The sequence below is a fragment of the Coturnix japonica genome, chromosome 25 (genome assembly GCF_054131305.1).
Source record: "Coturnix japonica strain WE chromosome 25, WE-NBRP24, whole genome shotgun sequence".
In the NCBI taxonomy this organism is placed as follows: Eukaryota; Metazoa; Chordata; class Aves; order Galliformes; family Phasianidae; genus Coturnix; species Coturnix japonica.
Genome location: NC_140687.1, coordinates 6,423,217 through 6,449,789, shown reverse-complemented (window position 1 = coordinate 6,449,789; position 26,573 = coordinate 6,423,217). Strand labels below are relative to the sequence as shown.

Below are 26,573 nucleotides of genomic sequence, written 5' to 3'. Positions count from 1 at the left end.
TAGAGGAGAATGATTTGAGAGAAGCCTTGACCCTGAGGAGAAGAGTTGGTCTGGAGGGAGGTGTCCCTGCCTATAGCAGGGGCATTGGAACTAAATGACCTTGAAGATTCATTCCATCCTATTGTTTTTCTAACCTTAATTTTGCTTGAAGAGTTTTAGAATAAATGAGATTCTGGTTTCCGTGAAAAGTGTTTGCAGGGAGCTCCATTGTAGCTAGTAAGTCTATCTTTAAGTTCAAAGGCAATAATGCATTTACCGTGTTGAAGAGAGAAATGAATCAGGAATGGATGATGGTTTAGAATAAAACATAATCCTACTTATTTTCCAAGCAAATATGTGTAAGGAAAAGATGCTGCACTCAGTTCTGGAAATACCCTGACAAATATATCTCTAGTGTTTCACAGCTGGAGATATCAAGATTGTTAAACCACTGGAAGATGTGGAAGTGAATGAATATGGGAGTGAATCTTTTGTCTGTGAGATTTCACACGATGAGGTTCAGAGCCAGTGGTACAAAGATGACGACAAGCTGAAGGCTGATGACAACATCAGAATGCGGCAAGATGGTAGGGTGTAAGCGGGGGATCTTTCTCCTGAGTGGGGGGTGGGTTGGAGATCAAGCAGAAAGGACATCTGAAATGAAGTGAAGAAAGTTCAGAAGGGAGTTCCCCTTTTGTTTTGGGACTGAGGTTATGGTGGAACAAGTGACATGGTGGGAAGCTTAGTGTGGGAAGTGTGATGCTATCCCACCATCCCACACTGCCAGGAGCAGGTAGGAAATGAGTGCAGTTCTTTCCAAAGTGGGGGTGACCAGGGCAGTCAGTTCACCTCTCCAAAGGGATTTTGTCTGACAGTGAGTGTGATCCTTCTGTCTCAGGTACTTTAATGGTGACAGTGGCCGCATTCGGTCAGTCCTTGTAGAAGCCATGTTTAGATTACACTTTGGTGGGGATGTGGATGTGGGGGAATGGGTGGTTTCATTGACATGAGAGAACAGGCAGTGATGCTGTGAAACCAGATGGGTGATGCTCAGCCTGGCCATGTGCCTCAGAACTCTTTGCTCAAGGAAGCCAAGTATAGTTGTGGGTTTGCTCTCAAGAGCACAGTTTGGTAGGGATGAGTTGGAGGTTGGACTAGATGACCTTAGTGGTCTTTTCCAGCCTTAGTGACTCTGTGGTTCTCTGCTTCAGTAAAGACCTACTTGCTGACTTACACACGTGCCCAAGTCAATGATGCAGCAGAAATCGAATTTGTAGCATAAAGGGCAGAATCTCGTGCCCATCTTACAGTTAAAGGTAACTATGCTTCTGATGATGATTTCGCTTAAATTATGTTATAAACCAGCTAACATCCTTTGCTTTAATGTCAAGGAAGTTAAACACCACCAGGACCTTTGACAGAAATAAAAACTCCTACCTACCTACCTTTGTGCCCACAAAATCTCCAGCTTGTCTTTTGGGATTTACTTTTGCTAAGTAAAACAGATTATTTTCTTAGGAGGTTGATTTTCTACCTTTAGTCTTCAGATTTGTGTTTGAACGTTGAGGGATAAAAAACATAGCTTGACTTTTTCTTCATTTTCTCTGTCTGTTTCAGAAGAGCACAGGTTTTGGGTTTTTTTTAATATATACAATGTTAGGGTATATATATGATGTTAAGTGTGATAAAGAAAATGGAGACATTTGAGTTAGCACAGTACTCAAGAGTTCAGTCCCCAGCTTTGCCACTGTTAGAATGATAAGGGCAAGAACATCCTGGAAAAGGAATTTCTCCTAAGTTGAGTCATTACATTTGAGCTACAGAGACCTTTACTAGGTGAAAACTTGTTGTTCAGAGCTAAGTTGCTGTATTTAACCAAAGTATTTATCAGTGTTTGTGTTTCATTGAACCTCTTTTCCATTTTGTAATGCGAGGAGTTTGATATCGGGATGGGAAGGTCATGGTTTGATTTGGATGTTGAACTGGGAATCAGAAGATCTGGGCTCTCTTCAGGTTGTCAGTCTTATTGTCTGACTTCTTAACAACATTCCTTTCTTTCTATTATTTTTTAATTATTTTTTAAGGCATTTTGAGGTGATAGGTGTAGTGTTCATGTGCAGTAATGCTGACGTGAGTAAGTAGGGTGATAATGTACGAGTTTTTTACATTCTTTCTAAATATCTGCTTTCTCTTGTTCCATCCTTCTTAAAGAGCAATCCATTAATCTAGTAACGGAGCTGTGTGATGAGGATGTGACTGAGCCTGAAGAAGCCAAATTTGAATGCGAGATATCCATTCCTTCTGTGAAACCTCCCAAGTGGTATCTACGTGGGGAAGTCTTACAGGCTGGCAGAAACTTGATTATGCAGCAAGAAGGACAGCCCTCCCGCCCACGTGACCGGTACTATCCAATCACCGTCTCCGCCGCCCCCGCCCCTCGTGGTGCTGTGCTGTCCCGTGGTGCATTGCGCGGTGTCGGTAAGATGGCGGCCGTGAGTCTGAGGCTCGGAGACCTGGTGTGGTGAGTTCAGTGCGCTGCGCTGCAGGCGGAGCGCGGTCCGATCCGATGGAGTAGAAGGACGCTAAAGCCAAACATGGGGCAAAGCAATGGCAATGGCACCCGCAGCACGGACACCCCGCAGCCCTGCCCGGCCCCGCACCTTCATAGATGATCCCGCATCCTCCCCGCTGGGTGGGCGGGGAGGAACGAAAAGGGACGGGATGGGGATGGGGATGGGATGGGGATGGGATGGGGTGGGATGGGATGGGATGGGGAACGGGAGGGAATGGAAAGGAACGTAAGGGCTGTGCCAGCAATGCCGCCGCCAGAGGCCGCCCAGGCCCTGACCACCGGGGTACCACGAAGCCACGGCGGCTGCTGGGGCCGCTCCCTGCACAGCGGCTTTGCCCCCAGCTCCTGAATCCCCCGTCGTTGTGTTCCCCCATGAGCCCCTGCCGTGAGTGCTGTGCTTCAGCCTCAGTTATTGAGCCCACTGTTACTGCCTTCTCAAAGGGTTGCCCAAGGAATCAGAACAGCAGAGCTCCCATTGGGCCCAAGGCAGAGTTTTGCTGAGGGTGAAGGAAGGAGGAAGTTTCAGCCCTGGATGGACGCCGTTCTGTGCCCACAGAGGAGCTTTGTGCCCTCGATGCTGAAGCAGCACCCAGAGCTGGCGGCGGGTGCAGGACCTGAACTCAGAGCCACAAGGAAATCAGAACAGGATGCAGTCGGTGCTGATTGTCACTGCTTTGACTCAGCTTTAAGACTCTGTGCAGAGTCTCAGAAATACCCACAGAGTAACAACAAAAAGGAGCAGGGCTGGAAAGGAACAGGGCTGGTTTTAATTGTTGTTGTTTTAAACTGTCCAATCAGGCGATGGTGTTAAGCCGTCATGTCGGACAGGTCCAGAAGGAGCTCATCCACATCCTCAACGTCACATCAGTTTCTCCATCCAGTTCTTCTGTGAGCTCCATCAGAAGCTCCTCAAGGTTGTTGTCTTCAGTGATGGCTGCTTCCCCCGCCCCTGTGCAGCTCAGCTGCTAATTTTCTGCCCCTTGTGAGGAACATGATGTAGTGTTGGATTCCTCTGGCTGTGCCATGGGGTCTGCGTGGCTTCCTGGGAGCAGCTCCAGACTTGTGGGAAGGAAAAGAACAATCTACGTGACATTTCTGAGATGTGCTTTCAGCTCTGAGGTCTGTAGTTGACCCTCCCGCCCCTCACACCCACATAGGGATGGTGATTCGATTAACCTGCGGCTGCCTTTGGAGTTAAGGAAACCAGCAGGTGCCTTTTTCATCTGTTCAAGTAGAGCAGTTTGAGTCTGGCAATCAGGGGCTGGGCTTTGTAGCAGAAACACATTGTCACCCTCACTGCTTTGTCTGTAAACATGTCAAGAAATCATCCTCTGCAAAATCCTGCTTGCTGGCTGAGGTACTTTTCCCCATGAACTCAGCAGAGGTTTTGACAAAGCAGTTTCAATGATCTCAGATGACCTCTTCCTTTGTTGCATTATGCCATGACACATCTCAAACACCCCATTTTCCCCCAGTGTGAAGGAACTTCTGTCTGATGGGAAAAGGGCATTAAGGAAGAACAAGTTGTGGTCATCACCTGCTTGGAAGCTTTATGACTTCGGTGCTGAGCACGGTGTATTCGGGCGGGACTGAAGCAAGAGTCTCCTAGGAAGAAAAAAGACAGAGTATGAAGCACGAGTCAGAGTTTCTACAAGTACCTTGTGAGACATCTGCTGCCTTCAAGGGAAACAGAAGAGCTGTAGAACACTTGGAATTTCTTCCTTTTCTTCAAGGGCAGTGTAAACCTTTCATATCCACTACTGCTTTTGCCACTGCTCTTACCATTGGTAGTTTTTTAGCTGGGGACTCATCCGCGTCCTCAGCAGCAGATGGATGAATTTCTGCTGCTTTTCGTTTCTGTCTCCGCGTTGGGGGGAAGGTGTTTTTCCAATCAATGGGCCTCACAGAGACCCTGCGCCCACCTAAAGTAAAAGGAAGAGAGAGCTGGTACTGTCTTGCTGCGCCTCAAGAGAGATCAAGTTCTCTTATCAGTCCCACCACCCTTCCACAAAGTTAAATACATTTGGCCAGTGGAATTGCATTGCCCTGTCCGGGATTCTCAGCCATGTTTTGCACACGGTCATCTCTGTGTACCAACAACACATACAAAGGAACAAAGAAACCCAATAGCTGCACTTAGTAATAATCCAGGGCAAGGAAAAGTCTGACAGAGAGCAATGCAAAATGACAGCACTGCTTTTCTGAGGCACCGTAACGAGCTCCTCGTGCTCACCTTTAACTCTTTTCTTGCAGGGTGATTCCCCTGCTTTTCCCTTCTCCTCCTCCGACCGTTTGCGTTTTAGTCCAGCTGGGCCATGGGAGGAAACTGGGATGTCAACTGCAGAGAAGAGTCCCAGGAAAGAACAGTCAGATCTCAGTAGAAAAACAGTGCATCAAACCCAGGAGCCTGTTGAGTATCTGTACCTCTCTCTGGTGCCTTGTCAACCTCTGTCTGGTTCCCCAGACTTTTTGCAAGGCCTCTCTTTGGAGGAAGGCCACTGGTGTCAACTTCTGGAAGAAAAGAAACAAGGAATGATTGATGAGCGTCTCTTTGGGGGCAGGTTTGAGCACAGTCAACCACAAGCTTCACATTTTCAAGCACTGTTTGTTACATTTGCCTTCCGCTGCCCAAATGCTGTGCAGTCAGCACAGACCTGCAGTGCATCTTCCTCACTCCAGAAAAAGCCCAGCGCTGCTCTGACAGCCAAAGCACAGACGGATATTTCACTATCACGACTCTCCCCTGCCTCCCCAATGAATGGTGACATGCATCCTGCACCCGCTCAGAACTGACATTCAGAATTGAGCCTTTCATGCTTCACGCCATCGGACACTCACTGTGGCTCAGCAGCGCAGTCGGTCTGTTCCCACCGCGTTCCTTCAGGTGGCGAAAGGCGCAGTGTGGTTTCTGGCAGCCTCCGGGCTGGTTCTCCCAGAAGCAGGGAATCAAACTGCGCTGCTTCTGCAGAGAGAAGGAAAGGAAGGGCCATGGAAACAGGCACATCAGGTCTGCAGGGAGATGCCGTGCTCCAACAGCCATCAGAAACCATTGTGTGGAGCCTTAGCTCTGTACCCTCATTTCCTGCCCGTCCTTTCACTACTCCAAGCAGCCAGAACGAACTGCTCTGGAGAAATCCAGGACGGAGAAGGCCCGATAGGGCACAACCGAGCCCTGCTGGCAGGAGGGCAGTGCCACTCTCTCCTACCACCCAGCTCCAGCAGCTTTAGGAGGCTGAGCAATGCGAGCTTTTTGCATCTGGGGAGAAAATGCTTTTGGCTCCTAATGCAAACATCTCCCGCTGTGATATACCTAAGGCACTGAATTCTCTGCCTTCTTTACCTCCTCCCAGTCCCCTCTAGAAACAGAAACCAGTAAGATTTTCACAGCAAACATATCCAGCCTGCAGAAGTGCATTCAGCCCAACCACAGCCATGAAAAGTGGTGTTGTAGACTAAGCTGGAAAGCACATCTTTAGGCAAACACTCACATCAATCCTCATGTGACGGAACTTGCAGTTTCTATTTGAGCAGCCGCCCTCCATCCACAGTCTGCAGACTCGTTCGCTCCCCAGAGCCGCTTCACAGTGGCGGAAGGGGCAGCTGTCTCCCTGCAAGCACAAGGAAACCACAGGAAAATAAGAGCACAGCCTGAAACGTGTCCATGCCATTAGCCCAGGCTGTTAGCAGCGCTATGAGGGTAACATCACCAGCAGGTCTCCCCTGCTCCACCCCTTTCTCTTCAACATGAGGAAATGGAAGAAAACCCAGGCAGAAGAAAGTCAACCATACCTTAGTGCAGGTGGAGTAGAAGTAGAAGTAGCAGTCGCCTCTTTGCTGAGACATGGTGAAATTCTTAGAGCCCGTCTGGGTTATCTCCAGAGGAATTCCCTGCTCTTGCAAAGAGACGGTTGTGCTCGAACTGCTTGGATCCCCAAAGAGTCCTCTCGGACCGGAACCCTACACGAAGTGCCTACAAGGGAAGAATCATGAGGAATAAGCATTTTCCCAGCTTTCTTTTGATGCAGTTTGGGCTCTCGAGGAGGGCAATGCCTTGGAAGCAGCTGGTTGCAAGAACTGTGCCAGCTCTGGAACCAATGTGTGTCTAAGTGCCATGACTTCCCCAGCAAGTGCTGTTCTCCATCCCACCAGCAGTTATATACCTTGCAGCATACGTTTTGTGTTCCTGCCATGAGAAGGACTCCATCATCTACCCTTGCTGCAGCTGCAGTGGATGCAGTGCTACCACTCACACGTTTGAGAAACCTCCAGTTCTGGCTTACCCGGGCACAGCTGCAGTTCTCCTCCCTTCCAGCTAACACACCAGTGCAATGGCTGGGCAACACCGTCAGTGAGAGCAGGTAGCACCAGCAGCCACCACCACCGTCACTGCCAGCCGGGACGAGGGCTGACACAGCGTGTCCACACTCTGCGCAGCACTCACGGCTCTGGCACTCACTGGTGGCAGCCGCGGCCCCAGGCAGCGCTTGTGAGCTCACTGTGCTTGTGATGTCACTGCACAGCCCACGGCCCAGCTCAGCACCTGGATCTCACCAGGACTTCAGGGGGTTCTGTTAAAAATGTGCTGGATCCGGGGGTCAATAAAGCACAAGTTGCACTCCATGAAGTCTGTGCTCTCCTTCCCTTCTAATGTCTAAAACAAAGGCTGGGGACCAGCAGCAATTCTGCAGGGCTGTAGCAGCGATGCTCAGTCACGGCTTGAAGCAGAGATTGAGCACCTGGTGGGATGGCAGGGCCAACCCAGGGCAGCTCAGGCACATGCAAACCCCTCCCAGACATCACTGAAGGGTTGGCAGTGCAGGTGAGGGTGTCTGACTGGAGATCACTGCCTGCCTGAGCCCTTCCAATGGTCAGCAGTTTTTTCCTTCCTTTCTGTGCCCACAGCTGCTGCACTTGGGCTTATCCTCACCTGCTGCAGCCCAGGACTTTGATACCCCATTATCACTGCTGTGCTTTCCATTGCACTGCAGCATCACACAGGGCAGTAATGGCAGTTCATCATCCTCACCAAAACGTGTGACAGAATCTCACAAGGAATCAATTTCCCCTGCAAACAGCCACTCGGAAGGGCCTCCATTGAGCTGGGAGCTCCTCCCCAGCCCAGCTGTTCTGCTCAGACTCCTTCCAGCAGCCGCCCAGCACCAAACCCAGCTCACCTTATTGGCCTGGTCAGTCCGGGCTGTGCCCAGCTCACACACACGCCGCAGCGGTGCCTGCAGTGGGCTCGCAAAGGATGATCTCCAACAAGGAACGCTCACAGCTCAGTGTCTGTGTGCAGCATGCTCACCAGAGCACCAGCTCTGCTCGACAGCTGGGGGCCAAACCCTCCCAACCCAGCAATGACTGTGACCTCACACAGACCCACATCACTGCTGCTCTTTCATCATAAACACAGGCAGCCAGCACCTCCTAGATCCAATTGTAAGAGACCAACACAAGGGTCACCCAGTGGGGTTATCTGAAGTAAAGTAACAGAGAACTGAGGTGACTCTTGTCACAACACTGGGAATGGGGACCAAACCTTCAGGCCAGGTTTCTTGCAGTTAAGATTCCTCAGAGGGAGGTTTGCAGTCCCAGAGAAGCCCATGAGCTCCTCTGCACGATGCTCGGAGCAGAGCTGCCTCGTGATTCATCAGTGCTCCATTCCATAACTAAGTACATCTCAGATGAAATAATAATATTTCATGGTCACTTCTTCCTTTCTGTGAGACAAGCCTTAAATGTGTCTTTTTAAAGTCGTCGTGCACCGAATCTACAGCATGCTAGCAATATAGGTAGGTATAATGACATCACATAGAATGGAGTGTTTGCAGGGCTTAAGGCTGTGAATCACGGGTGAGATGTGATATTCCCACTGCAATGATGCTTTTAGGGCAGGTTTAAGTGCCTTCCGCTTTGTGTAACGTGGAGTCTGTAGGATGACAATAATGATTGTGGAATCACACTCATCTTTGAGCTCTAACTCACATCCACGTCAGGAGCCTTCCCAAAGATCAGGCCCTGGTTTGCCTGCCCTGCTGGGCCCAGCTCAGTGCAGGACAGGAGATGGATTTCTGCTGTCCCTGTGCTCAGACTCCACAGCCCAAGATAAGCTGCAGCTGAGATCTCACAGAGCACTCTGAGGTTTCTCTGCAGCTGTTTTCTGCTGCTGTTACACAGCACAGAATAGCTGGGATCCCCCAGGCACTGCCCTTGCACCAATAACTCCATTGTGCTCAGGATGTGCCAATGTGCTGAAGTCAAACTGTGCCATGTGGGTTTCACACAGATCGAACGCAGGCTGCAGATCTGCTGGCAGCCCTCAGGAGCTCCCCTGCCCTAATCCCACTCTTGCACTCCTTCCCTTCGTGCTCTTGTGGCCTTTAATAACACCGTGACACCTGACAGCCTCCTCCTGTCTGTAAGCTGTCATTTTATGCAGCCGTTTCTCTTCCGTTTACCCCCCAAACTGAAGATGTTTCCCTGCAGTGAATAAGCGATGAGGTTCTTTTCACCTCTCCTTGGACAACTTCCTTTATTGTTTTTTCGGAGCATTAGGGACTCTGAGACCCTGGAGTGTGTCCAGAGAGGAGCAATGGAGCTGAGAAGGGCCTGGAGCTCAGTGGGGTCCTATGGGGGTGACCAAGGGGACGGCAGGCAGCCAGTTTTCCCTGTTTTTCTCTCTGGATCCATCCCCGCCTCAATGGGGCCATCAAACCCTTTTGCTGCAGAACCCGCAGGCACTTCACCTTGAAGGATCATTACCTACATTGAAACTACTGTTACATGCAGGCGCACAGGAGTGCCCTGGTTTTCACAGGCTCTGGGCAGAGACGTTCAGGTCTGGAGGCGTTTGGGGCATCACTAATTGAGCTGCAAAATGAGCTTATAGCTCCTGACTCCTCCCATCCAGAAATATCGCTCCTATATCGGCCCGCGCTGCCGGAGCTCACGGGACTCGGCTCCCCGCCGCCGGGATCGGGTGGTGCGTGCGGGGCCGGGGGTCGGGCTGTGTTGTGCTGTTGTGTTGTGTTGTTGTGTTGTGTTATGTTGTGTGTTCCCGGTGTTCCCCTGCCGCTCTCCAGCTCGGCTCGTTCCGGCCCCGCATCGTTCTGTGACTCCCCCCCCCCCGCCCCTTGGCGGCTCCATACATGCACACGGCGGCAGCGCGGCCCGCGCGGCACACACGGGGATGCCACAGCTCCGCCCCGCCCCGCCCGGCTGCAGCTTCGTCCGCTCAGCGCCGCGTCTCGGTGTCGGGGCGGCGCCGCGCGGCTCATTGGGTCCCGTTGGCGGGCGGAGCGCGGTGGGTCTTGGCAGCGGCGGATTGGAACGGAGCGGATCGGAACGGAACGGAGCGGATCGACGCGGGGCGCAGCGCATCGCTGTGGGGCTGGCACGATGCTGGAGATCCAGCTGGATGATGGCGGCGTGGGGGGGTACCCGGGCAACGACTATTGCTCGGGGTCGGTGATGTCGGAGCGGGTGTCGGGCCTGGCCAACAGCATCTACCGCGAGTTCGAGCGGCTCATCCACTGCTACAACGAGGAGGTGGTGAAGGAGCTGATGCCGCTGGTGGTGACGGTGCTGGAGAACCTGGACTCGGTGCTGACCGATAACCAGGAGCACGAGGTGGAGCTGGAGCTGCTGCAGGAGGACAACGAGCAGCTGCTCACACAGTACGAGTGGGAGAAGGTGCTGCGCAAACAGGCCGAGGTGGTGAGTGAGAGCGGCCCAGCGCCAACGGGGCCCGGCATCCATCTTGTGCGCGGCGCCAAGGGCCGGGGATGTGATGCGATGTGATGTGATGATATGATGCGATGCGATGTGATGATGTGATACGATGTGATGTGATGTGCTGCGGCGGTACCCGCATCGCAGGCCGCGCTCCCGGCCCCGCTCCATCCGCTCCGCGCAGCCCGTGCGGAGGGGAAGGGGAATGGCTGGGAATAGCTGGGAATGGCTGGGAATAGCTGGGAATGGCTCCGCGTTGCTGCGCTGCCCCGAGCTCTAACACCGGCTGCATGGGGATGACTGGAGGATTCCTGCCGGTTTCGGGTTTAAACGCGGCCCTCAGATGGTTGATGTCTTCCCTGTACTTCCCCTGCCCTGGAGATGATTCTCTGTCTGATCTCAGCGGCCTTTCCCCGGGCGCTGCGGGTCCCGGATCCCCGGGGCTGCGGCAGGTGCTGGGAGCGGGCGGCATCGGGGCACAGCGCCTCATGCGGGGACAAAGGAGCCGAGCTGAGCGCGCTGCTCCGCACTGAGCGCTCGAGTCTGCCGACACCACCGGCATCTTTCTGGCCATAGGCGCAGCCGGGCGTCTCCAGCCTCCAGCAGGGCCGGTCTGCGACGTGCCGGACACATTGGTACCGCTAGAAGTGTAATGCTGCCGTGTCATCAGCATGTCTTTGCAAAGCTGCTGGGAAAGGAATGTATGCGTCTGTATTGGCTGTGTTTTAACACTGGGAGAGTAGAGGGTTTTTTCCGTCCCAGGAGTCTTGCTCAGAGTCGGGTTTTGATTTGCTTAGATGTGGTAAATGAAATTCCTTCATGACTCCAGAGTAAAGCGTCGTGCAGTATTTCAATGGAGGTGCTCTGGGTGCTGGATGGTGAGGACGTGAGCCCAGGACATTTATCGCCCTGTACTAATGCTGGTCAATTTGGGTTGTAGCCTTAAGTTTTAAGTATGTGTTAATAAAACTTACAGCTGATCTTTTCAAATTCATATGAAGGCAGGGAGGGATTGAAAAGCAATTCCAAGTGTGGGACTTCATTCCACAAGCTGGTATTTTGTAGCTTCTGAGAATTAAATACTTGGAAATGTGCTGCTGCTGGGGAGGAGTGGGGCTCGGGGCGTGGGGTGGAACAGCCCCATGGATGGATCCTGCATCTTTGGACTCGTATCTTTCTGCTCTCAGTTTACCAGGTACAGGGGGTGCTGCTTCCTGCTGTGCCTGCTCCTGGAAGCAGATGTGGTGACAACATTTACGTCCTGCAGGGACGCTCGGACCCACAGCACGGTGCTGTTGGCAGATGTAAAAGCACTCTGTCATCCTCAGGCGCATCTGAGCTGAATGGGCAAAAAAGTATCTGCATAGGGCCTTGTTAGCAGAAAGGAATAGATAATGTGCTTCTATGAGAACAAATGGGTTTTGCCCCCTGTGTAGCCTCTGCTATCAGCTCACGTGTGTGAGATACAGCTGTCATTCCCTTTGTGTGTGACCAAAGCACACCATTACCTGCAGCAGTTTCCTGTGTGCCTCTTCCTGTGCAGTGGATTACGTGTTATGGAAGTGAAAATCTCTTATGCTACAGAGAATTCTGCTGTTCATCAGCTCATTGTAAGCAGAGAAATGCACCCCCCACCAGAGCACGCCTTGCACTTCTGTAGCAGGGGAAGCCCATCTCCGTCCCTGAGCAGCACTCGGCGCTGTGTGCTTTGCCTGTCCTGGGTCTGCAGCTTCCAGCCCCACCTTCAGTGGGGGTTCCACCTCCAGGAGCGATGTTCAATCCCTTGCTGTTGAGTTCTTTGCGTGTATCAATGATCATTTCAACAGCTGCAGCAATGCTGGGGAGCTGGGAGTCGGTGATCACAAAGTAATTTGTTCCTGTATTGCAATATCATGTCATGGGCGTCTGATTACATCGTTAGTTTATTGATGTTAAGTGAACTGAAACCAGCAGTGGATGTTATTCTCTGGCATAAAAGTTGTGTCGTATCCTCCTGTTCCCGCTACTGCAGAACCACCAGATCTTGTTTTACATAAGCGTGCACCCAGCCATGTCCTGCTCCATTGGGGCAGCTTGCACAGCCTTCATTTCCCTTCCTCTGAAGCAGAGGTTTCTGTCTCCATGTTCTGCCACTCATTTCCCCAGGATGGTTGCATTCAGTATCTTTCAAAATACTCTCAGCCAAAAGCGAAGCTTTTCTGGACACTTTGACTGCAGAGTGACTCAATATTTTCCACTTGCTCTAAAATAGGGCAGCAGAAGCACCCGGACAAGAGCACTGAAGTCAGAAGTCCCTTGAAATGAAGCAGTGCAGTCAGTCTGTGATTGCAGGGCTCAGAATGTCACATTTCTTTTCCTTGACCTCCAAACCACTGAAGCTGTGGAACAGCGTCAGCTTTTCAGTATTGCCATGTTCTTCCACCTGCTTTGCATTGTGTGAGCGCAGGGTAATGGCTGCACCTCTCCTAGAGCCCATTTAGGGGCTGACTGCTGCTGGCAAGGGTCTCTTTCTGGAGATCCCCCCTTGGTGCAGCTTTCCCATGTGAATCCGAGATCTTCTGCTCCAGGTGAGCGATCTTCTTCCCTTCCTTTATAGCACCTCTGTTGTGCCGCTCCTGTCATTGCACAGAGCTGGGGCTGCCCTGTCCCAGTGCAGAGTACAGCACTTCCCTTGTTAATCCTCATGTGGAGCCTAATGCACATCCCACTAACTCGTCAAGCTCTCACTGCAAGGCCTCCCTACACTCCAGGGAGCCAGCAGCTCCCACTATTTAGTGACATCTGCAGCTTATGCATAGGACCTTGCATAGGAATTTTCTTCCTGCTCTGTAGCAGGTGTTAGGATGGCACCCACTTGTAGGAGCACAGAACTGGGAGGGACCTGCTGACTCAGCAGCCCATTCCTCAGCACTGCAGGCAGTTGCATTACAGAAGCTGCTTCATAAATGTATCAGGCTTTGTCTTAAAGCCATTACTTAAACCTCTTGCGTCTGCTCTTCTAAAAGTGACCTCCTCCTGAATTCCACTTTCTTTTTTTTTTTAACTTGCAGCCTGTTTTTACTGGTTTGTTCTTGTGCCAGCATTGACTTTTACTCCAAGTAACTTCTGTCTCCATGAGATATCTGTGCCTTTGAAGTATTAATAGAAACCAGTCCTGCCTTTGGTCTCCATTGTGTTGGTGGCACGAGCCGAGCTCTGCTCGCTGCCTGCTGGAGGAGGGTCAGGTTGGAGTGCCCCATGGAGGGATCTGTGTGCAGCTGGTTTGGGTGACACTTGGCTGTGCCTGGTTTGATCCCTGGGCGTGTGGGGCTGCAATAGCAGGTGGCTTTCCTGGAAGGCTTCAGCATGAATTGGAATGTTGCACTGTTCAAAATGACAATGGTAGGATTTATCTGGTGTGATCACCCTGCGTGTTCACCTGTGTGACATCCTGTTGGCTGGAGATGGCAGCACGTCTGTCTGTCTCCTCACACTGTGTTGCAGCTGACCTGGGGCTCATCTTTGCTTTGTGCTCAGCTCCCTTCTCTCAAGTCTTCTCATTGCAGTCACGATGTTTGCATGCCCTTGCCCAGTCCCAGCTCCTCTCTGACCATCAGCATCGCTTCGTTCCTCCTGTGTGATGTTTTGATTCTCTTCATGAGTGGCATCTCCCAGTCCGGTCTCATCTGCTGCACTCGAGTAGCACCTCCTGCCCTGTCAGCCCCACTTACCACAAGGCTGCCTTGAAGAGCTCTGTTAGCTGCCCGTGCTCCCTTTGTGCTCCTCTACAGTGATCCATGGTGTGCGGGGGCAGAGCTGTGTCAGGGCTGGGAAGAGCCCATCTGCCTGCCCTGGCTCTGCCATAGCACCAGGCCTGCTTCATGGAGAGCATTTAAAGGGCAGAGCATCTCATTCTTCAAAAAAAGGCTCAGATCCCTTGGAATAGGAATCCAGGAGATGGTTTTATTGATATATGCCAAAATAACAGCATTTGATTTCACAGAAGCATTTGAAGACCAATCTACAACTATAAAGTAGCTAACACATAAAAGATGTGCTTGTGAATCCTTGAAATTAGCAAGAGAAGCAAAAGCCCTTAAGGGCTGCAGTTGTCAAGGGGATGTTATTTCACTGAGGCTGTGTGCTCCTGTGCAGGTGGAGGTGTTCCTTCAGAGGAGTGTTTCTCTTTGGGGAGGATAGCAAAGATTTGAGCGTGGGGTGTAGCTCAAAGCATCTGCCCACCAGGCAGTACTGCGTCCTGCCACCAGTGGGTTCTGCCCTATTTCTTTGTCTTGGCCTCCTAAGACAGAATACTGTCAACGTAACTTCCCAAATTGCCAGTTAATTACTGCCCCAAATTGTGAGTTGGAGGCTGCACAGCCTGCATTGGCTCCCTGGCTGACAGCCTTCCTGCAGGTGGGGAGTGGAATGCGGTGTGAGTCCTTCCTGCCCTGCAGACAGCCCCCTCCTCACAGGCAGCTGTGCGTCCAGCTGTGCGTCCAGCTGTGCATCCAGCTGTGCGTCCAGCTGTGCATCCAGCTGTGCATCCAGCTGTGCATCCAGCTGTGCGTCCAGCTGTGTATCCAGCTGTGCATCCAGCTGTGCATCCTCCCTGTTCTCCCGGGCAGTGCATCCCAGCGCTGCTCTCTGCCCAGCCGCAGGGTAAGGTGACGGCTGAGCTGCTGCTGTTCCCGTCAGCATGTAATACGTGCTGCCAGCCAGCCCAGATTAAGACCTTATAATAAGATTTCTGCATATATGCACATCTAGCTCACTCTGCCTGATTTATTGTTAATATGATATGATGGTTTCTGACCGCATGCTACTATTTTTAGTCATTTTCTTCCTCTGAAAGCCAGTAATGCAGGAAGCTCAGCCATCTCCAGTGTACCGCTGCTTTGCAGAGGAATACTCGTTCTTTCACTTAAGATGATTTTGTGCTCGTTGTTTTCCATTTAACGATGAGCGTGTGAACCATGGTGCTGGTTGTAACCTTATCCTGAGATATTAGAGACCAGCGATCCTGCTTGAAATCCAGGGAGAGGCTCCAGCAAGACTAATTTGTATGTGTACAGCAGCGTCATGTTCCATCATTACTAACTGTTTAAAATATATCTGGCTCCTATAACTGCTTGAAAATTATCCTTTGAAAGCAAGTATGAAGGGATTGGAAAAAATAGTAATGCTGTGCTCGGCTTTGCTCTCCCAGGACAAGTGGGAGTGGGCTCTTTGTTCTTCCAGTTCACCCATTGATTTCATTGTAGTGGGGTAGAAAAGAAAGGAAGATTTTCCCTTCAACATCATTTGAATTACCTGTTCCTGAGGCCTCACTTATTGAGCCTGTCCAGGCTCCATGGCATCCCTTCCTTCTGTTCTGGTGCAGTTTGTAAACATGTGTGGAAAATAGATAGCTGTGTGTTACTGTCAGTTAACATCTGCAATGTTGAAGTCACCCATAAGGACCAGGGCAGCTGGATTTCAGGTCTCTCTCAGTTCCTTAGAGAACAGTGCCTCCATGTCCCCATGCTTGCTGGGTGGCCACTCCCACGGCACCCACTTTATTTGCTTGTCTTGACTTTCTGATGCAGGGGGAGACACTGGCTGGGAGATTCTGATGGAGGAACAGCCAAGAAGCGTTTTGGAGCCAGACAGAGTGAGGAGCCGTTGGGTCCCTGTGCCCAGAGCTGGTGTTCGATCTCCGTAGGAGATGGAGCAGGATATTGCTGCAGTGCACTCACCTGAGATGCTCTTCTTCCCTGAGAACACTTAGAGTGGCATTAATTTTTATTGCTGCTGTCTCTGTTTCTTCTCCACGTGGTCGGCTCATTGCTAGTTTGCAGTTTGTTTGAGTACTTTGAGGCTGAAAGACAGACAGGACTAAGAAGAGCCTTAGTGTGGAATGTTTAATCTTCCAATCGGTTTCACTAAACTAAACCAAAGCAACGGTAGCAAATCCAGGAATCCTATTAAAGTTGACCTACATAGTGGGAATAAAATTGGTCTCCTGCTTTCTTTTGCTTCCTGTTTTACTGTTGAGAGTTCTGTGAATGTTTTCCTTAGAGTCAGTTAAAGTTTATTGCTACTCCAAGCACAATTCCTGCCTGGCTGGGTGGCACACGCCTGGGTGGGGAGCTGGGAAGAGATGGGCACCTTGTGCCAGGAGAGCTGCACAAGAGTGAAAGCCAAGCAAGTGAGAAGGGAGAGGGATTTAGCGCTGGGCTGTAATTGGAAGTTTGTCAACAGAGCATTAGCATGGAGTGCTTCCAGCAAGCTCTGAGAGGGGGCAGAGGGAAATACTGCTTTTCTTAGCATAGCTCCAACCAGTCCAAACCAAGTGAAATGGCTTCTTTAGGCCTGTTGCTCAGTGTGGCTGTCTTGGTTAGAACTTTTTCTTTTTTACTGATGCCCAGAGAAGACTGGCCGGGATTTTCTTGCTGTGAGGTCTCATCACTCACTGCTTCCATTCTGCACCAATTGAGGCATAACTCAACTTACAGAACTGAAAAAGTAAGACTCAAGTTTTTCTTAGCAGCTCTGGAGCTGAATGTGCCATCCTTATAGAATCACCTGTCAAAGTTGCTCTGGTTTTTACCGTGTAACTCTCTACCCCTTCTCTGATGTGTGCCTGAAAAAACCTCTGGTCTGAGATCTGGGAAGTGGATTGCAAAGGAGACTGTGAGGTGTGACGGTTGTGGGTTGGTTTTCCACAAGGCTTGTATGTTTCCTGCAAAATTTAGATGCAACATCATTAATAGTGGGAACTTTCTGATGTCTGAAGGAGATTTCTGACGTAGGCACTTCTAAATGTGTGACCGTAGACACAGAATTTGGCTTTTCTGACATAAAACTAACAGGAATCCAAATTCAGCCTAGCATGATAAAGGTGTTGTTGAAGATGATGGAACCGTGTTGGTTTACATAACTTGCATTGGCCAGCAGATTATATCTTAATGATACACAAAGTACATCTTTTACTTTATTTTAGAAGATAAGTATTTCTAGCTTGAGTAAATGCTGTTTTAACTTAAAGCACATAGAAATTCTTATCTCTTGCTTTTTTTGTGTGTGTACATATATATATGTATATATACGCACACATAGTATAGGAGGAGAGAAGAGGAAAAGTCAAATACGTTTAGGTCTGTTCCTCATCCTTGCTTCCTTCTCTGGTTTTTCCCTGTACAGAAGTTCATAGAGTTTGAAGATGCACTGGAACAGGAGAAGAAAGAGCTACAAATCCAAGTGGAACACCTTGAATTTCAGACTCGACAGTTGGAGCTGAAGACCAAAAACTATGCAGATCAGAGTAAGCAAAGTTGTGCACCAGATACGATTATGTAGTTTGCTTTCCATGAGCATATACTTGCAGATATTCTTCATGTGCTGTTTTTTCTTGTTTGTTTTAATGTAGTTTGTGGAAAGCCTGAAATCTGTGGCTGTCCCTTTCTTTGGTATAAAAATCAGAGCAATCTACAGGGTGCGACATATCCACACTAGTGTAGTGCAGGTTTCATTGCTTCTCTTGCATGGAGCATGTCTAGATCTGTATGTTAGCTGATGGGTGGAATCTTTTCTTGGCAGTTTCACGGCTGGAGGAGCGTGAATCAGAAATGAAGAAAGAGTATAATGCTTTACATCAGCGTCACACAGAGGTAAGCTGTTGCCTGATTCCTTCCAAATAAACAAACTCTTAGCTTACCCATAAAACCACATCAGAGAATTGGGTTTTTCATCCTGACAGTGACTAGAGCTTCAGAAACTTGAGAGCATCAACATTATCTGAAGGGAGGGTGCAAGGAGGATGAAGCCATGCTCTTTTCAGTGGTGCCCAGTGCCAGAACAAGAATCAGAGGGTGCAAACCGGAACACGGGAGGTTCTGTCTGAACATCAGATAGCACTTTTTTAAAGAAATTTTAAGGAATTGGAAGTAAATGCTGGAAAACAATATTCAAAAAACAGAAATCACAGAATATCCCAAGTTGGAAGGGACCCATAATGATCATGGAGTCCAATGGAGTCTTTTGTTTTATTCTGTTTGCCTCACGTATTTTTTCCTCTTCTCAGATGATCCAGACCTATGTGGAACACATCGAACGATCCAAGATGCAGCAGGTTGTGGGAAATAATCAAACTGAGGGCAGTGTACCTGGGAGAAGGTAGGGCCATAACCTCTCCATATAATGTTTGCCATCCAGGAACTTATCAAATGAGTGCATATTTGCAAGAGAAAGAAACCAAAGGATCTTTCCCTGTGGGCATGGATTGTACCTGAAGCTTTTTGTAATGGGTTGAGGGTGAGTTGTGGATAAGTTCTCTAAGGTTTGACAGAGAGGAGTTTTTTGTGTTCTGTTACAAAGCTTAGACTTCATTGTGCTGCTGCAGATGGACGTCTTCTGGAAAGCAACGTTTGTGTTCTCAGGTATCATGTAAAAGACTGATCCATAAAATGGATGGGGATGGAAGAGAGTGTTCATTTGTGTGTGTCTGTGTGCATGTGTGATAGCCAGCGAAACTGGAGTAGTTAAATGCATTAGCCTTTATGTAACTTCTTCCCCAGTTTCTTAAGGGAAGATTTATCTGAGTCAGTCACTCAATAGATCTACTTATGCCCATGAAAGTGCTTTGTTTTTTTCCCCTCTGTTTTCATAGCACCAAAGTGATCAGAGCCAGCCTCTGCTTAAAGGAATGGCAGTAGCAGGAAATGAAGTGCAGTATATAAAACCACTCTATTAAAACCACATATAAAAAGATAATTTCAAATGAAGAAAAGAAGAAATATTCTTCCTATTTTCTAAACATAAGGTTATTTTAGTACCTTCTGTTTAGATCCGTAACATTTAAATACTAGTGTGTCCATTAGGTTTGGGATAAAGAAAGTGGAAGGAAGTGCCAGGTCTTGAAATAAACAATATAAGCTCTCTGGAAGCTGTGGCTTCCTTTTGCTGGGTTGGAGTGCCTGGGAAGGAATTCAGATCATCAAGGTTTTGGTTGTGTATTGTAAAACAGCAGAGGAGAGAGCAAGAGAGACACAAACTGCTCCCCGATTCCTTGCAGACGTGATGTTCCTTCCCCAGCCAGTGCTTGGCCTCCTGCCCGAGCATCGTGCTGTGAGGGGAAGGTTTGGGGGTCAGCCTCTGGTTCTGTACTGGTGCCTTACTGGTGTGCACACAGGGCTGCTGGGGGGAACGGGAGTTTTGTTCACAGCTGTTGGTAACGTAACATTGTGTTAGAAGGAAGGGAGGATGCTGAAGGAAAATGGGCTCTGTAACTGCAGAACATCCATGTTTGAGACTTCTGCTGGGCTGTGTGCCTCTGCTGTCAGATGTCTCTGTACAAGCTCTTAGGCACACCCATGGTGAAGGAGAAACAGGGTGGATTAGGTCTTTGTTCAGTCCAGCTCACCTCTCCCACCTACCTGAAAGGTATGAATGTTTGTAGGAAGAACAGCTGTGCTGATGTGTGCGTTTCTGTCTTGTTGCCATCTCCATGTCTCAGCTGGGAACAGGGGGAGCTGGGAATTGCTGAGCTGGCAGGGTGCAGCATTGCAGGAAGCCAAGTGTCAGTGTGTGGTCCTGTTTCTTTTGTTCTGCAGAGAGCAGCTCAGCTCTCCTGCCATGGAGAATATCCAGCAGTGTTTCAGGGGCAGCAATATAGCAGTTTGAAGCAGTTATACCCTAAACTCCAGAGGCAGAGAGACTTATCTAGGCTTTCTCCTGCACAAACTCTGAAGGACAGCACAAATCTGTAGCGGATCTAAAAGGAACTGGAATAGGAACATTCTGATCTGGCTGAGTTCTTTCCATATAGTAAGTTCTCAGTGCTGTGCAGAGCAGTAAATTGGTGTCATGTCAGAGAGTGGCTTAGAAAAATAAAACTGATTACAGAATACAGTGTAACCCTTTCCCATCTGAAGGTAATGCTTTTCTAGCAGACCAGTGGAAAAATATAGAAATCTATACAAGGAAAGAAGAGCAGAAGCTGGATGGTGGCCTCTGTAGGTGAATGGAGGCAGGCATGATGGGTATGGAAAGAGAAGATATGGGGTGAAAAGAACCAGTAGGTTGTTAGGATTGTGAGAGTGTGTGTTCCTGACAGCTCCCTCAATAGGTTGTTTCTGTTTTCCTCTGCCCCAAACCAATCCTGATCACAGCTGTAATGGTTGGAGTGTGTTAGGCTGGTTGCCCCCCCACACCCCGTTCTCTGGTATGAAGGACAAACCTTGCACTGAGGATTGTCTCTGTGTTGGAGGGATGCTATTCCATGTAACGTGTTGCTAGTTCCTGGAAGAATGGGAAGAAAGAGCAGCTCTCTGTGTCTGTCACAGCCCCTGCCAGGCCTCCATCTGAATCTGTAGGAACAGCAGCTGGGAAGTGGGTCGTTTTCCTTCATTTCAAGCTTTGGGCTGTTCATGTGTGCTGTATTTGTGTATGTTTGTGCCTTTGAGGGTTGTGTGGTCCTGTGTCTGCACAGCTGCGTGTGGGTGAACACCAGCACTTGTGAGTTGGTACACTGATGTGTTTTGGGGGGGATATGGGTGTAATCTCTCAATGTCTTCCTACATGTTTGTGAGTGCATTTGGTTACCTTCACCTGTGGATGTGCTTGGGTTTGTTTTATATGGTAGACTGTGTAAATACATATTTGCATAAGGCTGTAAATGCACCAAGGGTGCTTCCTTGTCACTTGAGAGAAGATGGTGCAAGAACTGCTGGGGGGTGTGTGTGTCTGCTGCCATCTGAGGAGGGGAATGGGTACAGTGCACACCTCCAAGTAGTATGAATAAAAGTGCATGCATTCGCTGTCTCTGATAGGGCTGCATGTTTGCATGACCTTCATTCTCTAATAGTTGTTGTTGTGTTTTTTTGTTGTTTTTTTTTGTCTTGCTTTTTGTGCAATTGCTGCTCTGTTTTGGCTGTTACGTTTGTCGCTGCAGTCATCGCCAGTCATGGAGGAAAAGGTAAATCCTACTGCTATTTGTTAATCATAGTTCTGGAGGTTGCTGTTGGGTGGTCGTGGTGTGATGCTGAAAGGTTCTGTGCTGGCCTATTTGCCCTCTTTGTGTACTGGCATCTGCATTAGATTCACTCACATGGCACACTTCCCTTGGCTGGTGCAGAGGGAGCCAGCAAGCTGCTACATCAGGAAGGAGCTCATGCACCCAAAGCAGAAGGGGCAGAGGCTGGATTCCAAACTGGGATCATCCCTGTGTGATTGGACATTTGAACTTCACCTTCCAGATTACTTTAAAAAGTTGTCTTTTCTCCTTTAAATTAGAATCATCAAATCACCAAGGTTGGAAAAGATCCCCAATGATCCAAGTGTCCACCTACTACCAATATTTCCCTTCTAAACCATGCCCTGCCTACCGCATCTACACGTTTCTTGAGCACTTCCTATATGAGCACAAAATACACCTCTTTTCTAAGCAGGGCAGGAAATGCGTGTCACCAGTAACTGTCAGAATGCACATCTGACTTTGGCTGAGGCAGTGAGTTCTGCACCCTCAGCCTACAAAGAGGGCTGTTGCCACCTTGCAATGATGGCAAACCTAGTAGTTCTGTTACATTTTCTAAGCTTTAAGGTCTTACAGGAGGAGCATTCTGATCCAGGTTTTGGCTACTGCAAGCCCTTATAGAGGCTTTTGCTGTTTTCCTCACAACATGAGGTGGAACTAACCAAGTGCTCAGAGTCCCCCTGGACCAGAAGGACGTGGGTGTATGAAAGTCACTCCAAAGGGCTGTAGTCAGCACTGAAAATTTATAGCAACCCTGAGGATATTCTGAACTACTCTGGGGACTGGTAACACCAACGTCAGGACTGTGAAACTGAAGTTATCTTTCCTGCAGTTTTTCCTTGATGGGGCACAGTAAGCAGCCATTCCAAGCAGGAGCCATGCTGGCACAGCGGTGCAGTGCGCCGTGTCAGCTGGACAGTGCTCAGAATGGAAAGGCTGAGCATTGGTCTCTTCCGTTAGACATTTTGCTTTCACTTTGTAAATGAACTCTTTTCTGCCCCTGCCATGTCAGTGTGTTTGAGTCAGTCCTGGGGCAGCCTCAGATGCAGCTGCAGTTGTTTTTCACCCGTGGTCACAGATCACAGGATCACAGAACAGGTTGGGTTGAAGGGACTGCTGGAGGCTGCCGGTCCCACTGTGTGATGGTGGTAGCTGAGCTGAGTCTTGGTGAAATGATTGCTGTGTCCAGGAGCAGTGCTGTACTGGGCTGGCATGGAGCCTGATGGAGCAGGGAAGCAGATCGGTGTCTTGCAAGGAGGTGTTGACTGCTGCCCTGTTTCTGGAGTGTTCATGCTGACAAGCTACTTTCTTTTTTGAGTTTCCACCTCCACTGCTTGCTCTACATTTTCTCCCACTGGAACTTGGTCCCCAAATCTGTGCCAGCTTCCATATTGAGAATCAAATCCACAGCTTGCTGGTCACCTGCACTTGCCAGAAAGGAGAGTGATAAAGAAAAAGTAATACAGACATCTGGCTTTATGAGTGATGCATTTATTTATAAGTTTGTATAAATTCTGAATTTTGAGAAGACTGTAGTTGGATATGGAGGAGGAATCACAGAATGCAAGTATTACTTCTCTTGCTTAGTATTAGAAGTGATCCAAAACCCACTGATTTCTGCTGTTGGTGCAAACCAGGTTTGGGGTGGAATGTGCAGAAGTGGCGTGTAGGTGACTCACTTCAGCCTCTTTCTTCGTTCAGTGATGCCCATTTTGTTGTGGGATTGTCTGCTGTGGCATTTTCCCACGGTGCACCCATTTCTCAAAGGACACATTGGTTTGAATTTGCTCGGTTTCTTTGCACTTTTGCTTTTCCTTCAAACACTGCATGGGGGTGCTGATGTCAGTTGTGCCTGTCCTGGTCACTTGACCCCCTTTGACTTTCTAGGCAGATGGTTGGCTCTACCTGTAGACACTCTGGGTCTGAACAAACAGCACCATGGAGCTGTGGGTTTGGGAATCCACACAACTGCTAAGCTGGGGCAAGGAGTGCGGTTCAGTTTCTAATGACTAACATTTTGCATGAGCTAGTGTGCTGTTTCTTTTGTGTATGAAGCTCGTAAACAGCTAACAGATTGGCTTTCCCTCTCTCTCTGTTTCTCTGTTTAGCAGGAAGGAGCGTCCTAACTCTCTGAATGTCTTCCCCCTCGCGGATGGCATGGTACGTGGGCAGATAGGGGCCAAGATCGTCCCAACACTGGACCACTGGCACCTGCGTGGCCTCGGGCAGCTGCAGTCCAACTCCAGCTACAAGGATTTACAGACCATCACAGAGCGAGGGTTTCCCACTCTGCCACTGTCAATAGCATCCATGTTTTCATTAAGGTGGAGGTTAACCTGTGTCCATAACCCTTTGCAGCCTCTTCCTGCTGTGAGTTTACTCTTGTGGTGGCTGTGATGAGGTGGGAGGATGTCCCATCGCAGATCTGGTGTACAGTGTGGGATGGATTTATAAGGCTCCTCATGCTTGTTACCCCCTTGTCTCAGTGTTAATCTCTTGGCTGGCCCTAAGTTGAAAAGAGTATATGTGAGGACAGTTAGAAATATAGTGAAGATAAAATCCTTACCTTTTTTAGCTTATTTGTGAGAGGAAATGATGGAACCTGCCTCCTCTCTTTCCCTCTCTAAGAGCAAAGCTTTTGCTCCTCAGATGGGGCTAGAAGTAGAGTTACTCTTGCTCTTCAGCAGTTGTTCTTTTTGACTTACCACTCTTCTGGCCTTCCTATTTTCAGCTAAAAGGGGTACTAAACATCTGACTGCCCAAGTCCTGCACTGTGCTTTTAAAGCTCTTCACTTCCTCACACATCTGGTCTGCAGCTCTAGTCTTGTGCTGTGTATATCCAGTACGCCTGTCACATTCAGTGCACTGCCTTCTGCACTGGGGCTTGCCAAAAGCCTCACAGCATGGCAGCCACACCAGAGCAGCTGGATCGTTGTGCCTTTTGCTTCAGGTGCTGTGCCATTTGGAGACTGGTCTGAGTTCAAAGACCCAGAGATTGTGCTCTTAGTTGACAGATCTGTGCATTTATTAACAGCTGAGGCCGCTCATGATGAGCCATCTTTCCCACATTCTGTGCCTGCAAACTTCTCAGTCTTTGCTCAGAATCCTACCAGATTCTTAAACGATGTTTCCCAGGTGCCTGGTGTCAGCCCTGACAGCCAGTGATGCATCCACCCAGCATGGCTTGCAGTGTGTCCTCCCTGCAGAGCTTCTGGTCTGCTTTAAAGGTGTCTTAAAAGGCACTAATCAGATCCTACACTAATTTCTGGAGAGCTTTACTGCAGTTAGGGAATAGCAAAACCACAGTGCAGTGGGATGTGGAAGTAAAGGTGTAGCTTCAGATAGTCTGACGTGTGCCAGCACATTGCTGCACACAATCACACGGCAGCCAAAATGTACAGAGAGCGTATTTGTACTTCTGGAAAAAATTTATTCCTTTGGATCTCTGAACAGCACTGCACACTGTGGTATGGGTGTGCTCTTGAGCTCTCTGTTGGTCAGGCATGTGTGGCAGGTGTAAGCCTTTAGAGGAGCTGGAACAAAGTTGAGGTGAGATCCACCTTCCAGACTACTGAAGGCATCATTCTTTCAGAGATATCATTGCGGGGCTTCTGAGAGGTTTTCAGTGAGAGCTGAGGGGAACTCAGCAGTAATTCAGGATCTGCATTGCAGGAGAATACAGCGGGAATCCACATAGATTGTAAGCTTTGGTTTCCAAGCTCAAGTAATGGAGAGTTACTGACTTGATGACTTTGTCATTTATTATTGGTGATGTCAGGCAAAAAGTCCATTTCTGGTAAAAAGAAAACATGCAGAAATAGTACCGTGCTGCTCTACATGTATTTGATGGGTGGGTCTGGGGCTTGTGTTGATGCTTGCTAGGAAAATTCAGAAGTGGGAAACACAATAAGGAGGTCAGCTGATAGTGTGCAGATAGAGCTCGGGCTATGGAAGACTTGGATAGCTGGGGTGTTAGGGAGGATTTCCTAAGGCTGTTGAAGAAACATATGAATAATTAAAAGGACTGATTATCTGACTCTGGATTTGCAGTTTGGAATGGAAAATTTTCCTCCTGCGAGCTACTTGTGTGCACTCTGACTAAAAATGCTGTTTTTCAGCTCTTCTGCATGGCTGAAATCTCAGCAGTGGTGCTTGTGCACTTCTTGCTTCTTCTTCATCTGCTCTGATATTTCACTGACATCGACTGCAGACACGTAACTGACTTTATTTTCCCAATATGTGTATCTTGACTTTTCTGGCTAGTTTTCCTTCTTACGGGGCCATACATTAGTTATGTTTTAATTGGACTTGTGTACTTATTATGACTATTTTCTGTTTAAGTTGCTGTCCTTTGTTATTTTCTTTTTATATTCAGTTGCACATTTATTTTACATAATGATTTGGAGATGAAAGTCCTTAACGTTTTTATGTACTATGCTTTCAGTGTTATAACCATACAAGTGTGACTACTCATGGTGACATATGACTGCTATGAATGTTGAGCCTTTGCAATGCATTTTGGAGGTCACTACTGCACATTTGATGTTTAGGAGGTTGACAGGTATGGCTGTAGGTAAGTGGTGGCTGTGGAGTTTTCTTTGGGTGAGCTCTGGGCAATGCAGTGTGCCTCCTGGACTGCAGAGGAGAGCTGTACAGTCGGTAAAATATCTGGAACAGTAATAGTGGAACAATCAGAAGGACAGTAGAAGGAAGATACCAGCGAAGTTTAATAGATGTTCTGGACTGCGAAGAAAAGTGCCTTGGTAGTGTTAACATTTGAGAGGAATTTCTCCAGGGCAGGTTGGTAGTCTTAATAAAGGACACTCTCTAGATGACTACAAACTACAAGTGTATAATCATAGAGTGTAATTACATTTGTAATAACTCCCTGATGTGTTCTGGGTGAGAGAAGGATAATGTCAACAAGCAGGAAGCTTGTATTCTCAATACAAGTATCACTCTATAGATGCTGTAGAACTTCTAAATGACATCTAGATCCCAAGTCCAAGAATTGACATCTGCACATCCCTTTTGCAGGGCTGAAATTCTCACAGACTTCAGTTATGCTTAAAGGTTGTGGGTACAAGAAGGAGCTCTGAATCTGTTCATCCAACAGAAGTGTTTTTTTGGGTGGGGTATCACTTATCAATTTGGGTAGACCACACCTGTTTCTTCTGTGCTGTCAAGCCAGACCCATGCTTGGCAAGCTTCTGTGTAACATCATGCGGGGACATAGGGCTTCCCCCACTAGCAAAATCGGACCATCAGTTTGTTATCTGCTTTGCTTCTGCAGCTTGG

General features: G+C 48.7%; 2 protein-coding genes across 2 annotated transcripts; one reads left to right on the top strand and one right to left on the bottom strand.

Moving 5' to 3' along the window:
* Positions 1-3,516: 3,516 nt before the first annotated feature.
* Positions 3,517-8,377, bottom strand: LOC146756849 (uncharacterized). The gene is made up of 8 exons (XM_085523824.1): positions 6,341-8,377; positions 6,040-6,159; positions 5,390-5,513; positions 4,976-5,062; positions 4,785-4,889; positions 4,334-4,473; positions 4,089-4,156; positions 3,517-3,610 (listed from the first exon to the last, which is right to left on the bottom strand). Exons 1-8 carry the CDS (start codon positions 6,392-6,394, stop codon positions 3,517-3,519), a joined length of 792 nt encoding a protein of 263 aa, XP_085379950.1. The 5' UTR covers positions 6,395-8,377.
* A 1,557-nt stretch (positions 8,378-9,934) lies between these two features.
* Positions 9,935-25,679, top strand: LOC146756848 (C-Jun-amino-terminal kinase-interacting protein 3-like). The gene is made up of 5 exons (XM_085523947.1): positions 9,935-10,267; positions 17,447-17,567; positions 17,843-17,913; positions 18,327-18,418; positions 23,384-25,679. Exons 1-5 carry the CDS (start codon positions 9,950-9,952, stop codon positions 23,670-23,672), a joined length of 891 nt encoding a protein of 296 aa, XP_085380073.1. The 5' UTR covers positions 9,935-9,949; the 3' UTR covers positions 23,673-25,679.
* The last annotated feature ends 894 nt before the right edge of the window (positions 25,680-26,573 follow it).

What these genes read in the sequence shown, in the direction of transcription:
- LOC146756849 (XM_085523824.1), bottom strand. Translation starts at nt 6,394, where the DNA reads ATGTCTCAGCAAAGAGGCGACTGCTACTTCTACTTCTACTCCACCTGC. An exon ending in TGACAAGGCACCAGAGAGAG is followed by an intron (nt 4,890 to 4,975) that starts GTACAGATACTC and finishes TCTTCTCTGCAG; the next exon opens with TTGACATCCCAGTTTCCTCC. An exon ending in GTCATAAAGCTTCCAAGCAG is followed by an intron (nt 3,611 to 4,088) that starts GTGATGACCACA and finishes CCTTCCCACAAG; the next exon opens with TCTGGAGCTGCTCCCAGGAA.
- LOC146756848 (XM_085523947.1), top strand. Translation starts at nt 9,950, where the DNA reads ATGCTGGAGATCCAGCTGGATGATGGCGGCGTGGGGGGGTACCCGGGC. An exon ending in TGCGCAAACAGGCCGAGGTG is followed by an intron (nt 10,268 to 17,446) that starts GTGAGTGAGAGC and finishes TTCCCTGTACAG; the next exon opens with AAGTTCATAGAGTTTGAAGA. An exon ending in CAAAAACTATGCAGATCAGA is followed by an intron (nt 17,568 to 17,842) that starts GTAAGCAAAGTT and finishes TTTTCTTGGCAG; the next exon opens with TTTCACGGCTGGAGGAGCGT.